The 17,400-nt window shown below is 40.0% G+C and overlaps 1 protein-coding gene across 1 annotated transcript; it reads right to left on the bottom strand.

Annotated features, from left to right (window-relative positions):
- Window positions 1–386: 386 nt before the first annotated feature.
- On the bottom strand, window positions 387–15,880 carry LOC118593393 (flavin-containing monooxygenase 5-like). The gene is made up of 8 exons (XM_036202820.1): window positions 15,746–15,880; window positions 13,073–13,261; window positions 12,121–12,283; window positions 10,522–10,664; window positions 9,600–9,799; window positions 3,999–4,351; window positions 1,492–1,564; window positions 387–762 (listed from the first exon to the last, which is right to left on the bottom strand). Exons 1-8 carry the CDS (start codon window positions 15,878–15,880, stop codon window positions 387–389), a joined length of 1,632 nt encoding a protein of 543 aa, XP_036058713.1.
- Window positions 15,881–17,400: the final 1,520 nt, after the last annotated feature.

Genomic DNA, 17,400 nt, shown 5'->3' with positions numbered 1-17,400 from the left:
ATCTTGACACAAGTTAACCAAATAAATTGGAAGGAAAAAATATTAAGCGGGAAATATAGTCAGTGCACAATTAATATTTATAAATTCCTGTAAGTATAACCAACCTTCGTGGAACCAGTTAGAATCACCTTGGCTGTAAAAGTCTTTTAAGCTTTAAGTAAGGGCTCAAGGCTGTTTTAAATGTAAGCTTTTCTTGTGCCTTCAAAATGGTTTGTAGAAGTTAATGCACACCTATTTTAAAGGACTCTTCTACTTGTAAAGTATCTAAACATTTCTGTAGCTATAATCGAGTTAAGTGAGATTGCCATAGGCTAGCGACTAAAGGCTTTGTAATGAACTATAATGAGTAGGGAGTACATGTTTCCCCCTCTAAACAATTCCCTCGTTCATTTGCGTTTACCATAGTAAACATATCTAAAGTATGCTAAACCTGTAGCCAGAAATGCAAGGCCAACTGGTGCCATCTTTATCCAAGAAAGCCCTGAGGTGGAGTGATTTTTCTCACTAGTAATTCGAGTCTTCAGGGGTTTGATGATCCGCTCTCTCTGAGTCAGGATGGCTCTCCGGGCCCCATCCCATTTCCCTGGACCCCGCAAACGGTATTGGTATGGGGTGCAGGGTCCAAAGAAAACTTCCATGGCCAGCTTGGGATCTGAGAGAAAAAGCAGCAGCAGGTTGGGCTTCACCCCAACCAGAGTGGCAATCTCATCCATGTACTCAATGTGGTCCACTTGGATTGTGTGGCGGGCTGTCTTCACATACCTGAGACAGACAGAATATGGAAGACTCAGCTTCCAGTACTGGGCAGGAACTTCAATTATTTCTACCTTAGAGGTAAAGAAACAGAATGGGCAAGCTTCCTTGAGAAACCCAGCACCACCCAGCTGTTGAATTGAACTGAAGACACAGAATCAACGCTCTCATCCTTGATGTATGTTCACTGTTTTTCACACGAGGATGTTTCACTTTAGACCACCATGCTCAAAGGTGATCTTTAAGATGCCTTTCTTAGACACGTTTTTTTTTTTTCCGTTTATTTATTTTCTTAATGTGTGTGGGCATGTGTATAAGTGCTATAGTGCACATATGTAGAGGTCAGAGAAAACCTTGATGAACTTGGATCTTTCTATCAAGCCTGAGAACTTAAGTTTGATTCTCAGAGCCCATATAGTAAAAGAAGAGATGTTTTTAACAGAAAGATTTAATGGAGAACTTAATGTCTAGTTCCTCCCTATATTCACTGTAAACCAGGGATGAGTAATCAGATAGTCACTAGTGCTCTGGCCTTAGGACTTTAAGTGTACCTTAGATTTAGACCTTAGTCCTCTGGCTCAGTTCTATGGTGTGCACTTGGTTTTGTGCTGTGTGACAGCATGTTGTAGGGGATGGGGAAGGGCAAGATAGACATGGAGAACTGAGTTAGAATCCCACACCAAGAATCCTGTCATCCCTTTGAAGTTTCCAAACACATGTTACTGCATTTTTATTTACCGTTTTTCAATAGCCTTTTTCCTTTGGGCAATGTCTGCCTTCATGGTCTTCATGGAAGGTAATTTGCTCAGCCCTGGAAGTGAAAAATACATCAAGTTTTGCAAGAATAAAAAGGGCATGTGTAACTTAAAGAAATGTTCAAACATTCTTAGCCATCAGGGAAGTGCAAATCAAAACTACTTTGAGAATCCATCTTACACCCAGCAGAATGGCTAAGATCAATAAAGCAAGTGACAGCTCATGCTGGTGGGGATGTGGAGTAAGGGGAACACTCATCCATTGCTGGTAGGAGTGAAAATTTGTACAACCACCATGGAAATCAGTGTGGTGATTCCTCAGGAATACGGGAATCAGCTACCTCAAGATCCAGCTATACCACTCTTGGGCATATAACCAAAGAATGCTTCATCCTACCACAGAGACACTTGCTCAACTATGTTCATTGCTACCCTATTTATAATAGCCAGAAATTGGAAAAAACCTAGATGTCCCTCAAAAGAAGAATGGGTAAAAAAAAATGTGATAGATTTAGACAATGGAGTATTACTTGGCTGTTAAAAACTGAAATGATGGAATTTTCAGGCAAATGGATGAAACTAGAAAAAAATAATCCTGAGTTGGTAACCCAGTCTTGGAAAGACAAATATGGTATATATTCACTTCTATGTGGATATTAGCTATTAAGTTAATGGTAAGCAAGCTACAATTTACAGAACCACAGAGGTTAGGTACAGAGCAAAGGACTGGGGGACAGATAGATTTCACTAGTAAAGGGAACTAAAATAGATAGTTATGGATGGGGGCATGGCTGGAATGGGAGGATCAAATTGGGAGGCGGAGCATAAAAGAGAGACAAAGAAGAGGATATGGTGAGAGATAACAAAAATTCAGGACCATTTGAGGGGTAGTGTGGAAACCTAATACAGTAGAATATTCCTAAAATATGCACACATGTGAAGGAAATATATATGAAATTTTCAAATAATGTGGGAAACTGACCACTTCTTGTTATTAAAATGAAACTTCTAGAACCAGGATTGGATTGTATCTAATTGAGTTGTTGGCTAAAGGGTTCCCATGGCAATTCCCAAATAATTCAGGCTTTATCCAAGACTATTGGTTGCTCTCCATGCATTGATGGCAAGGCCCCATTGCTGAAGACAACACCCATGTAATTCATTGAACATAGAGACGTCAAACTGGTGCCTACTTAGAGATTTCACCACTATGTGCTAGTGTTTGTACAGAAAGGTGCTCTGCACACTACCAAAGGAGAAACAACACAGCTACAAACCCTTTGATCTATCATAGCATACCTGCAAGATATGCTAGGCACAAAGGTTGTGAGAGCAACCAACCAATATCTGACTTACTTAAGGCCCACCCCATGAAATAGAACCCATACCCAATACTGACCAAGAACTTGAGATTAAATAGCCTGGAACCTAGAGTAAAACCAAATACTACTGTTTGAAAAATAGACAAACCAACAACAACAACAACAACAAACCCAGCAATAACATGACTCCCACTAATATTCTGCTGTAATTATAAATTATGGCCATGCTCAGCCATCATCAGAGAAGCTTCCTTCTTCAGCAGATGAGAAGAAATACAGAGACCTACCACCAGACAATATGAGGTTGACACACATATGGACTCACAGAGACTAAGCTGCATGCACAGGGCCTGCACAGGTCTGCACAAGATGGGGTTCTAGAGCTGAAAGATAAGTGGACACATGACCAACTCCTAGCTCAGAAGTAATTTCCAATTGATGACCATTTGAAAATGAAAATTGAGTTCCCTCCAAGGGAATCTCACTGAGGAAACAAACTGCTTACTATGGGTAGGCTGCCTGCCCAACAGTAGATGGCCAGCAGAAAACAAACTCAGTAGCATCTTCACAGGTTCCTTGTCTCAGAATGTTGAGACATGGGCTTTCTATTTTTTTAAATTATCTTTTCATTTTAATTTTATTTATTTATAACTTTTTTCTTCTCTCTTTTTTTTGGCATACAGGTCCTTTGTGCATATATTATGGATTCTAGCTCAGTGTTTTTATGGGATTCCTTGGTGAGTGAATGAATGTTTCTCTGTTTCTGTGCCTTCTCTTGGGCTCTTTTCTCTCTGTTTGCTTGTTTTGTCTGATTCTGATGTGTTAACTTAACTTAACTTAACTTAACTTAACTTAACATATCATATCATATCATATCATATCATATTATATTATATTATATTATATTATATTCCCTTAGAAGCCTGTTTGTTTTCTAATAAGAGACAGGAAGGGGGTGGATCTAGATGGGAAGGGTGAGAAGGAACTTGGAGGACTAGATGGAGGGGAAACCGTAATCAGGATATATTATGTGAGAAAAAAATCTATTTTCAGTAAAAGGAAAACAACAACAATAAAAAGGAAGAGCATGTTTAAACGGAAACCAGTGTGAAGAGAAAGGAGGGTTCACTGTGAACTGCCAGGCCTCCTCACAACCTTGTTCACAGACCTTTGAACACCCGCACAGCCCAGCGAGACTGGAGTTCTGCAATAGGTAGGATGATGCCCAGGGGCTGGATGAGTCCGATGACAGCCAGTGTTGGCTTTTCCAGGTCTGGAGGGAACATCAACTTATACAGGGACACTTCATTATCAGTCACTGCAATCAGATCCTCCAGGAAGGGGAAAGAAAAGCTGTATCCTGTGGCAAAGATGACAACATCGATATTCTCCTCCACCGTGCCATCGTCGAAAATGGCGTCTGTTTCTGTGAACTCCTTCACATTAGGCTTCACTTGGACTCTTCCGGAAATGATGTGATTTGGAAGGTCATCACTGATGGTGGGATGCTGACTCAGTGGTCTGTTCATAAAAATAAAAATCTAAGCAAATCTAAGAAGGAGAAAGCAATGTATGAGAGAAGGGTTTGTAGCTAGCAACTTCCCTTGAACAGTTCTCTCTCCAAACCCAGGAGTGTGTGTGTGTGTGTGTGTGTGTGTGTGTGTGTGTGTGTGTGTGTGCAGGTGTGTACTCATACACAAGTACGCATAGGTCAGAGAAGGACGTGAGGCATCTCACTTTATCACACTAGGTCTTATTCCCTTAGGATAAGATCCCTCACTGTATCTAAGTTTGAGGTTTTGGCTAGGCTGCCTGGCCATTGAGCTACTGGGATCTACCTGCCCTTCCTTCCAAATCTGGGATTACGTGCACACGTGGCCATACCTGACTTTTGAAATTTATTTTCACGCGGGTCCTGGGGATTCAAACTCAGGCTCTGCCACTACTTAGCCCATATGAATCCCCTCATCACTCCAAGAATTTATGAAGGTGAAGTAGTACATCCAGGGATGTTCTCCTCATGCTGTATCCCTTCGCTAGTGCTTAAACCACACAGCACCAGAGGGAATGAGCTGTAGCTTGCTTGTTTTAATCCACCCTCCCTCCCCTTCCCTCCCTCTCTCCCTCCCCTTCCATTCCTCCCCTTCCCTCCCTCCCTCTGCCCCTCTCTCCCTCCCTTCCTTCTTCCTTCCTTCCTCCCTCCCTTCCTTCCTTCTTCCTCCCTCCCTCCCTTCCTTCCTTCTTCCTCCCTCCCTCCCTTCCTTCCTTCCTTCCTTCCTCTTTCCTTCCTTCCTTCCTTCCTTCCTTCCTTCCTCCCTCCCTTCCTTTCTTCCTTCTTCCTTCCCCTCCTTTATATCTGGTTTCTTTTTGTGTTTTGATTTCTTTTCTGTCTGTATACCTTTATACGAATTCAATTTTACACAAATATTTATATGCCTCTCCTCACCTTTCCCCCATCTTCTGTTCTGAGGTACCTACTCTGATACTTTTCCACTGTGGACCCCAACTTACATGACTTTCTTTTCTTCTTATGGGATTTAGGAGCCTGAGGTTGAGACATTTTCTAGCAGAATCTGTAAATTTTATCACACTGAACTAAAAATTGCTGTAGGTATGGAAGTCAATAAAAGGCAAATTGTTCTTCCTTTCTGCTACAATTTACCTAAGAGTTTTGTTTGGCTGAGGCTGGCACTGGAAACACTTAAAACTTCTCCAGGAAGTAATAGGGTAAAATTCTAAAATAAGAAGTACTGAAGCAGGCTCATATATTCAAAGAATGTACTAGAGGAAATCACCGAGGCTGCAGTGTATCCTGGTGGTACAAGACAAGGGATGCTCTACCAGAGTATGCCCCAGTGAGCAGGCCAGGCTATGCAGTTTCTAGATGGGTTAAAGAATTTGACTTAAGGCTTTTTTTTTTTTTTTTTTTTGTATTTTGGGAAAAGACATAGGGCCCTTTAGAAATAAATGCCTGTGGTTTTTCAAGGCCCAGTCTCAAGCTAACTTGCAGGAGACAAAGCATGTGGCTGACCAGTACAGTTCGGCCAGGACAGAGAAAAAAGAACTGTAACTGAGGGCCTTACTTGAGGCGTGTCTGTGTGCATGTGTGTTGCCTGCATTGTATCCTGAAACACAGCGGCCCTTTTCAATCTGAAGAAACTTTTCTTCTGTTACTTATTTAAGTATTGTGTCTTCTCTACATTCTTATCTCTCATCTTCCTAGTAAGCATTTTTCCTGCTATCTATCTGCTTTGGCTTTTCATTGGGAAATGGCATTTTTAATTACCAAAGAATTCTGTATAGCCTTGGCTTTATTAAAGATTGCTTCAAATTTTCATGCAAGCTGATTTCTCTTCTCCACTCAATTTCCCTAGCACCTGCCCCAGTTCTTGGATACTACATGGATTCTGGTTATTGACATGGAGAGCTTTTCCTCTGACACTTGGTATAAGCTGCCTTTGGCTACTGAAGGCTCCTCTGGGTGAATGTTCTGCAGGTAGTACAAGGTGGCCAATTCTGTGAACAAAGACAAAGAACTAGCAGACATCCCTGTTCTTGATGAGCTATCCAGAGAAGGCCTTTCTATGTCCTCCTTCTTGGGCATAATGGCCTCAGGAAGGACTCAGCTTATTCATGTTCTCCACTTCATCAGTGCTAGAGTACCACTTCATGAAGAATTGATGTTGCCTTTCATCAGAAGCACACACCAAGCTCTCCCCAGAGTGCACCAGTGTTTCACTTTTGGGATCCCTGAAATTGGTCTCCAGGTACTTATCTGACCTATAGAAAAGAAATACTTATATACTGTTCAAAGCCTTAATGGATCCTTTTGCCTCTCAGCACCAGACATTTAAACATATAGCACTACCATATGATCCCTAAATACTTATTCATAGTATATACTCAAAAGGGACAAAACCACTTCCCTGAAAACATGTCTGCACTCCATATCTATTGTAGTCTCGTTCACTCTAACCAAAAAAAAAACCAAAAAAAACTAAGTGTAGAACCATTAGAGTAAGAAATTGTGATACACATTTGTCTGTCTGTCTTGTTCTCTCTCTTTTTTATATAATCTATGACTGTGGTAAATATGTATAATGGGGTATTATTCAGCCTTAAATTTGGTGGTAGAGCACTTGCCTAGTCGTCATCAGAGCCTAAGTTCAAAAAGCCGACATCAAATAGTATATGGGTAACATAAATTGTTCTTGATGGTTTAAAAAAGGACTCCTTAGATAGTTCCCCTTCTGTGTGGTCCTCCCTGACACTTCTATCCCAAACTCAACACAACTGGTGTAAATTTGTACATGTTATACCTCTCTGTGACATTCATCATAGCATCTCCCATTGCTTTGCTCAACCCTGTTTGTGTCTTCTCTGATTTCCACAGTTGACGTCTGTGGAAGGGAGGAACATTGTATTGTCTTTTGTCTGAATCAAGCATTGGGCATGCATGGGATGTGTGGCTCTGGCAGCAATTTAGGAGGGGTGAACATGATAAAAATACATCATACAAAATTCTCAAAAAATAAGTAAAAAAGAAAAAAATAACAATAAAGAAAATATTGCCAGTTGCCACAGCATAATCAATCTGAAAAATAGTATGCTATATGAAATATGCCAGATACTGAAAAAGAGTATTATATTACTTACATGTAGGATGTTAAAAACTCAAATGTGTAGAGAATACAATGGCTGTCAGCAGGTTTTAGGGAGGAGAGCATGGAGAGATGTAGGTCAAAGGATAGAAAGTTGCAGGTATGCAGAAGGAACAAGTTAAGGTTCAAATTCACAGCATAGGGACTATAGCCAACAACATCACTGTGTTAAGGATTTAGATGCTTTTGCCAAAATAGGTCTACGTGAGATCGTGGATGTTTTGATTTGCCTCACTATAGTAACAGTTTCATTGTATGTGTATAGCAGAGCGAGTTGGATACCTTAAAATTATGCAATCATCTTAGAAAATGGACAGAATCCAAACTTTTCTCCCATGCTCAAGCCGTGTGTGCTATGGCCTCTGCCTCTTTGTGGTCCTCTCACTGACTTTGTCATAGTGCTGAGTTCTTTTCTGTTCCTCACCTTGTACCCAGCCCCTTCCTAGCTTAAGGGTGCTTTGCATGAGTCCTCCTACTTACAGCCTTCTTTCCTGGATGATTTTTCCCGATGGCTCCTTCTTGCTCTTTAAGTCTTAGCTTAAACATGCTTCCTTGATTGTTCTATTAGTTTATCCACCTAGTCTACCCCTAGACAGTCCTTATCATATTCATCATCCACCTCCTTCACAGTTCTCATGACACTGTATAGCTTAAATATTGTACTCATCTTCCTTCACAGAACACAATGTTTTCATTCACCGCATAATAGAAGATCATTTTTTTAGTGAACATATCAATACATGGTCCATTCTTTTGTACCATCTACTGAGACACACAAGGCAGTGAGGAGGCAGGGTAGTTAAGACAATAAGTTCTAGCTGTGCAAGAACGAGGACCTGAGTTCAACCCCCAACCCCTGCATAACAATCTGGGCACTGCAGTGAGTACCTGTAACCCCAGCAGTGGGAAGGAGGAGACAGGAAGGTTCTGGGACATGCCATCTAGCTAATCTAACTGAGTTGGTGAGCAACATATTCAATAATAGCTTTCTCTAAAATAAAGTAAGGTGGAGAGCAATTCATAGGGCATCTGACATCAAGATTTGGCCTACACACACACACACACACACACACACACACACACACACACACACACACACATGAGTACCATAAGTAGTCATACAAGAAAGACAGTATTTGTTGGCTTATCTGTTCGCCTTTTCTAGAACAGTGTGTAAGACTGGGTAATTTATAAAAAAAAAAATAACATCTGTTGATTTAGATCAGTTATGGAGAGCCACTGTCAAGGACTCACATCTAGTGAGTACTTTTTTGCTGCTGGAGACACTGCACCATCTGAAGTGAGATAGGGCACCACTCAGGAAGACAGATCAAAAGCTCTAACTTAGTTATCTCTTCTTCTTGTAAAAACACTAAGCCCTCAGAGGGGCCTCATCTTCATGACACCATCTACTCTCAATTACCACCACCTCAACGTATCATTAATATATGAATTCAAGGCTAAGTATCCCATGAATGAACTCTGGGACACCTAACTAGTTTGAATAATATTTCTTCTTTATAATTATTTTCTTTTCTTAATTCTGCTCAGTCCTAACCCCATTCTGTCTTTTGTTTATTAACTGAAAGTTACTAATGATTTCTGAACCAGGAAACTTCTATGAGATAAGAGCTGAAATCTCAGGGGTGATCTTGCAGAGAAAGGACTCCTTAGATAGTTCCCCTTCTGTGTGGTCCTCCCTGACACTTCTATCCCAACCTCAACACAACTGGTGTAAATTTGTACATGTTATATACCTCTCTGTGACATTCATCATAGCATCTCCCATTGCTTTGCTCAACCCTGTTTGTGTCTTCTCTGATTTCCACAGTTGACGTCTGTGGAAGGGAGGAACATTGTATTGTCTTTTGTCTGAATTTTTGGTGTACAGCAATCAAGTGTTAACTGATTGATGAATGGATGAGAATATACAAGTGGTACTGAGAAGCACACACACATTTACATGCAGTAATGTGCATTATACAAATCTGAGTGCTTTGCATTCCTAAGGGCATGAGATCAACCAGGATCCAAAAGTTCAGTTGTCTTCAAAATAGAAAGCTCATTGTGTCTGCACTCGATTACCCACGTCAAGGCCTGTGTGTCACCTGTGCTGAGGCTGCAGACCGTAGTGCGCATGGTTGAATCTTGAGTTCAGTGTTTTCTCTAGGTACTTATTTACTGCTGCTGTGGTTAACATTTTCTGGAGAAAGCTATGGAACCGAGTGAAAAATGAACTGTCCATGGGATATCCATTATTCCAAACACGGTGTAAAATCCACGATCCTCGTCTAGTGCTGAGGAATACCTATGGGAGGCAGAATTAGAGCAGGAGAGAACAGAGGAATTTTTACCTGCTGTACTGTTCAAATGTTAGCCATCACCCCTTTTGAGAGTGTTGACCACTGAAGAATAGGAGGCCAAGTGCCTTGCAGTGGCCACCATGCTGTGCTTTGCCAGAATTTTACTGAGCCCCAGAAAAGGGCTGTTTCTATGACACCAAATTTAGTTATGAAAACTAAAATGCAATTCGCTTATCTACCTGTCTCTGAAATACCATGTTAAAAAATACTCCTGGATATTGACATAGCTGTACTTCATATGTAAACAAGGGTTTGAATTTGTAAGTTAATTGCCATATTAATTGCTATAAAAGTCTGTATTGTTTGCTTTAAAATAAATCCATGGAAAATATTTGGTGAAAGTAACCCAGACTCACCAGACAAATAGCACGTGTTCTCCCTCATACAAAGATCTACCAAGAAAAATGAAATCAGTTATCTAGTGTGTGCTAGTTCTCTCTTTACTTAGGGCACCTGGTCAATTGTTTGCATGCCTGTTCCCATGGTTAGTATAAAGGATTCATTTTGCATTCATTTTCTACTCAGCATGAATTTAAACTTCTTGAGGGTGGATCCATAGATTTCTCTAAATTTCTTTTCTGGCCCTTCTTAAGCCAAAGCTACATTTAGGATGATACCTATAAATGCACAGGAATTCCACTGGTGAAGTTAAGGATTGCCAACACACCTGTTTTGCTACTCGACCAAGTTCCACAGCAATATCCACACCAGAATTCCCAATGCCAACCACTATGATTCTCTTTCCTATATAGTCCTCAGGACTTTTGTATTCCCGACTGTGGAAGAAACAGCCTTCAAACTTCTCAATGCCTGTGGTGGAAAAAGATCATTAGTCATTATGAGGAGACCTTTCACATATTAACACATATAAGAAAGCTACATTCTGAATAACCTGAAAGAGGAAGAAATGAAATCTGTATCAGCCAGCTGAAGATTACACATAGTCCCCAAATGCTATTCATATGAAGGGAGCTCAGGGAATGAAAGACTAAGCTCAGGAGTAGAGTCCCTGGGCTCTAAATACCTGATGCTGTGCATGGCTTGGCCGCATGCTTCATAAAACCCACAATCTGTTTGACATTGGTAGGTCTGCTCTCTGTGAGCACATTTATGTCTATTTCTAGGGACTGCCTTTCACCCAGGAAGCACCAATTGGAAGCTGATACAGTAGCTTATTGTGTAATCTGTAGATTGTTTCATACCTAGAAATGCTTTCCTGAATATACTGAATTATAATGTTCAAAACCAGGGACTTTCATTTTACAAATACTCATGTTAGTGTGCAAAAAGATTATACACCTGTTATGCCTCGTTCACTTGGAATTTTGAACAACCATTTGAAACAATCTTATTTACCTTGCCTCCAAGTAATTTTCCACAGTGGAATCTTGGGCACCATAAAAAGGATTTGAAATATAAAATATTTTCTAATTGATTCCTGGTCAAAATTTGATGGAAATAGAGGGCAGGTGGGTCAAGAGCAAGGGGAGAAGGCTTAATTAGGGGAGGTAGGGAAGCTAAAACAACCCCCTTGAGATGGATACCATTTTTCCACATAGAACTACAAGGGAGCAATAAGCTGTTCGCTTGGTTTTATTAGCCAATGAGAACTCACGGTATAGAAGGGGGAAATCTCATGGCCCCCACACATAGACTACAGTTGAATAAGAAATGCTGAGAGCCAGAGAAATAGTCTTCTCCAGGGAAAAGACCCTTCAATTGGTTATCCAATACTAAGTGGCCAGCCCTTAAATCACATATATTGCATATACCATGGTTGGAGGGAGGAAAGGAAAGAGGGAGTAAGTGATTTTATTTCACTTATAAAATTAAAATTAAAAATAAATTCATGATAAATAAGTGAACTGAAGTTCCTTCCCCGTATGTTAAGATTTCTAAATTTATGGATTGGCTCACTGCTCGTCATTTGTCTTTGTGTTTCACTTTTATTAATTTCACTTTCTCTGGAATAGACTGAGATTAAATAAATTTACAAAACTAAAACCATTTGAATGTGGATGGTTTTTGTTATTCATTGAAGCTGTACACAAGGATAGTAAGGGGGAAAGTATAGGTTATCGTGTCTGCCTGCTGTGGTATTCCAATGGATTATATTGTCCTGTTAACAGAGAATGAACAATTTGCTGCAGAGAGATACCAGGGAAAATTCACTGAAACTTAATGCAACTTAGTCACATTTATGCCCACTCATGTCTGCGTTAAGTTATTGGGAAAATGCCCCTCTACCAGATTCTTCATGACATACCTGGGAAGGACTTAAGCGGCAGGTGGGGGTCTGTGTGATGACCACTACAGACCAGAACCCCATCAAAGACCAGGCTCTCCCGTTTCCCATCCATCTCCACAACAACATTCCATTGTCCACTGACTCCAAAGTCTGGACGCTTTCTCACACTCTTCACTTTGGTCTGAGAATGAGGAAACACGGATGGGAACATAAGTGACTCACTCCACAGTTCTTGCTTAGCCCTCATCCTCAAGTCCCATAGACCATGACGGGACACTTATCTAAGACGTTCCCATCAATATAGTTCCTATTCCTTCCACAGTAGGTTCAGTGTTGGGTGAATTTTCAATATACTAGAGATATTCTGTCACAGACCTAGTCTTCTATAGAAATAGAAACAGTTGGGTCTTTACGAAATATTGGAGTGGTTGAATCCACAGAATTAATATCCTCCTAGGAAGACTTCCATATGCATGGAGGTGATATTTTTTCATGCTTTTCATTCTTTAGGACAGGCTTGTCCATTTACCTCTGGCCTGCATTTTGAATTTCAAAACATTAAAATTTTAGCATGAAGTGAATTCGAGTTGTAGTGCCAATCACAGGTAGAAGGTAGAGAATCAATAAATATTCTTTGTATGAGCCTGCTTCTTGTTCTATAGGCAACCTGATTTGGCTCAATTTCTACTGCTTTTATTCTAAGTTCTCAAACATTTTTGAATTGATACAGAGGGCCATGCCACCACAATGTACGATAAGAATAGACCCTGATGAGCAATGTCTTCCAGCCTCACATTCAAATAAAATTGTCAAGATATTTCAAGCTGTGGTGATTTTCAGATGTGGAGGCCAACTGATAATCTCTTCTTCATGTGTGAACATCAGAAGGTGCTGGGTATAACTGTTGTGTGTGCCCAGGTGAGTGTATTTGCTCACGTACGCACTCACATCACACGATGCAATATTTCACCTTAAATTGAATGTAACGTAGAAGGCTGAAGTGTGTGGCGTACATCCTGAAGTAGTCCATGAGTTTGCAGTTATGCATGTAATTGGGAAAGTGGTCAGGAATCGGGAAGTCACTGAAACACATCATTTCCTTTGAAGTGTTGATCGTCACAGATTTGTAGATGCTAGGCATTTTCTCTGAAGGATTTTTCTACAAGAGAAAACCCCTCAGTACCACAAACTTCATAATTACAAGGTAATAAAATATTTTTAAGTGGCCTCAGGTATTTAGAAAAGTAGAATATTGCTTTTTATATATTGTCAAGCATCCAGTGATGGTTTCTCCCTGGCTCCTATATTTTCTAGAGGAGAAAAAAATCACATTGAATCAACAACAAATTCTGTGTATGACTTCTCAATCAGAACGATGGATTCAGAAAAGAGAATAATGCCTTGAAAACGACAAATCAAAATGACTGTCAAGATCTCTAATCCCAGTAAAAGTTCCCTTAAGTTTGAAAGTGAAATACAATTTGAGGTAAACAAAAGCGGGGCAACTAGCAGCCATAAATGCTACACAAAATGTGGAGGGCCAGTGCCCCCCAGACATTACCGATTTCTACAGCCTCCCAACTCCAGGTCTAGATGGGTCTCATGAAGCTTGATGCCCCAGATGTAACAAAACAGCTAGCTCATTTAATAATAGTAACACCAATACCATGTAAGATACATTAAAAAATTTCTTCTTTCTTAGAAACAAGATTTTATATATTAACAAAAGGAACTATCAATGAAAAATATGTAACAGCCATAAACTTATAAGCATATACAGTGAACATCTATATATACAATAAAATTGCTAAGAGAAGTGGAATAGATACTAACATGTATGATACATTATATTGTATTTTAAACAGTACAATTTGCTGTATTCTCATGGATTTTGATATAGTTTAACATAATATTATGTCTATCTTCTTATTGAGGATTTTTGAAATTAGACATACTTGTTTAGCCTTCCCTTCGGTCTGGTCTCAATGTAGCAGGATGGTCCTTCTACAGAGAAAGAATGCTGTTCTTCTCTTTAATCTTGGTTTCTATCAAAGTCCTTACTGCAGCCTATACCCCCCGACAAAATGCAATTTCAGAACCATAGCCTGGTTTTCTCCCCCTTAGGTACCACAAGCAAATTACACTAGCCTGCTGGTTCTCCCTGCCATGCTAGCCATGTGTCCACCTCATAGTTCTGCACCCGAAGTTCCCTGTAAACCCTTTTCTCAGATGATCTCCTGAGTTACCTTTTTATTTTTTAATGCACTGTTCCACAATCACTTATCTTGAGGTTCTCTATGGCCTCTTACTTAGATTGTATCCCCAAGTCTCAGTTGCTGCTCTTCTCTTTTCAATATGCTCACTGCTACTATCATTCATTTTCCTTTAATCTTGTATTAGAGTTTAAGCTCTCCAATGTTGAGGATTTTGCACTCACATTTGTTAGTATATTCCTTCACTTGTAAAAGTGCCTTGTATAGATATAGTAAGTATTCAAAAATATTAATTGAAAGAGTGAACTCTTAAAGAAGAAATGACATGGGTGCTGATATTTAAAAACAGAATATAAATCCTTGGGAAAATTCCCAAGGTTGCAGGGGGGTATTTGAGTCAGATCAATACCACGTTGGAAGGTGTTTGGGGTGAGTGAGGCTGTTCCTTGGACACTTCTCTGTTTTAGGGCTACCTAAGGGAGACAGCCGTGATAACTACTTTGCCAGAGCAACCATTGTACATAGGAATGAAGAGATCTCATAGTTAGGCTGTTGATATGTGTCCTAAGTGGGGCTAAAAGCCAAGAGCAATAAAAGAAACTCAACTCATTAATGATGACCCCCTAAGATGTCACATGGACCATCCATGACTGGTGAGCAAAATGGTTCTGCAGGATCACCAGAACTAGAGAGTATTGATCACAAGTCCTGAATTTCAAGGACACATCCAATAAATGAGTGAAGCAGCTGAAGAAGATGGCCACTTAGAATCTGGAGCCTATTCAGCATTGAGCACCCTTGAAAGCAATGCATCTCTTGCTACTTAGAACTTAGAGGAAAAAAACACACACACATGGATAAACACACACACACACACACACACACACACACACACACACACACGTACACGCACAAGAGAGTGAGACAGAGACAGAGAGAGACAGAGAGAGAGAGACAGAGAGAAAGGCAGAGACAGAGAGAGACAGAGACAGATCTACACACACTGATGTCCTACACTGTGCCCTGGGACATTTAAGAAAGAGTAGCATGCAGATATTACCACAAGACAGAATATCAAATTACATAGTAGAAGGTCAGCAATGGACCATCATCCTATCCTACCACCTAAATCTATGACATCCCTAGCTTTGAATAACAACAGCACATCTAAACAGTTCTGTAGCCACCACACCTTTACTATTTGTGAGGTTCACATGGATTTCAGCTGCTTTGAATACAATCTTCCAAATTTTATTCCTCATCTAAAGTTGACAAATTTCCTCAGTAAGTGATATAAGCACAAAAATTAGAGCCATTACTTGAGTTGACTGATTATGTGACACCTTGTATGTTTCATTTAATGAAACTATTCAAATTGTTATTGCTGTTTAGTGAAACTGTATTTAAAGTCAAATAAAATGCAAATGTACTTGAAATTTCCACAGGCCTCCAATGTCATCACTTCTTTCAAAGCAGGTAGGCTCCAGACCTTCATCCAAACAGCACTTGATGGCTCCCAGGCCACTGATTCCAGCGCCAATCACAGCTATCCGCTTCTTGGCCATGGTACCACCACAGACTAGTAAGCATTGAGAATTCTCATTACCATCCAATCCATTGAAACAAAACTACTTTACCACAAAGACCTATAGCTTGCTGTCCTAAATTATTTTTTATTGTTCTAATTAGCACAGATAATATTAATATATTGAATACTTGCTACAGACAGCAGCAAAGCTATCACACACACACACACACACACACACACACACACACACACACACACACACAAACCTGCTTCTTCTGCCTGCAAAATTTTACATAGAGTCAGCCAGAGAAGCACAGATGTTTAATTCTAGGCTATTTAAGTGCAATAATAACATTATATCACGTAGGCTACAGGCAGGTAGCACAGGGGAGACTGTGGAAGAAATAAAAGAGGTGCAAAGTTAAGAGTGAATGCACAGGAGTTAGCTAGGTGTGAAGTTAGGAAGGTGTGTGTGTTGGGGGAGAGGGTGTGTTTGTGTGGCTGATGTCGTGAGGTGTGTGTGTGTTAACATTCTAGAATTAAGGCAACCTAAACGAAGTCAGAAGCACAAGAAAGCATCCTGGGTGTGCAGAGCCAGAAGCTGTCTGGTTATAGTTCAGTAAGACAGGGACTGAAGTGGGTCCACTATATGCCAAAACTGTAAGATCAAGTGATCTTTAACAGAGAAATTCCAGGGGCATGCTGGGATAGAAGATGTCTGAGGAGAAAATAATACCGGTGAAATTAGATAGCGACCAATAATTACACTCCATAAGTGCGTACAGAAACAAAGTTAATTTCATGTGATATTTTCTTCTCCTTTTAATAGCATTATGAAAGCTCAGAGACATAATTGGAAAATTATAGAAACTATCATTCAGACTGATGACATATCAACATTTAGTATTTCTGAACCTTAGACTGTATTCATCCATTTACTTACATTTTTAAAAATATATTATTCAATAAAATAGGTTCTGTGATTGCCTCAGAGGTCACAAAAGAAGATCTCACACAGTCTTTGACCTTAGTGGCTCCAGCCTAAAGGAACAGAGAGGCACAGATAAGGGGAGATGCCACATGGTGGCAAATATTAAGACACCAGCATATTGTGTTTGAGTCTCACTGGACCACATTCTAGACTGGGGCATCCATGTTCTTTTCTGATGAAAAGCCTCTTTGTTGCAGATACTGGTCCCACTATCCTCTTTTTTTTCTCCCATGTAAAGTCTTGTGTGAGCAGCTCAGGCACAGCTAATTAAGCCCTTTCTTCTCAGTAACCATGGTGATTTGTGTAGATCTCTCATTATAATTACAACACACCTTTATTGCAGTTCTGTCTCATTGTGGATGACCAATAAAGTCTTTGCAACATTTGAGATTTATTAGATGCCATGGATGAAATCTAATAAATACCTATGGGCTGAAAAGAGTGAATGAATTAATTTCTTAACCACCTCCTTTAAACTTGCTGCCATGTTTAGAAAGTATTATTCCATCTATTATAATCAGATAAAATATATTAATGACTATCTCAAACTTCACCTACACAAAACT

This window comes from Onychomys torridus, chromosome 11 (assembly GCF_903995425.1).
Source record: "Onychomys torridus chromosome 11, mOncTor1.1, whole genome shotgun sequence".
In the NCBI taxonomy this organism is placed as follows: domain Eukaryota; kingdom Metazoa; phylum Chordata; class Mammalia; order Rodentia; family Cricetidae; genus Onychomys; species Onychomys torridus.
The sequence above is the reverse complement of the archived record's forward strand: the minus strand, read 5'-3'. Positions and strand labels throughout refer to the sequence as shown.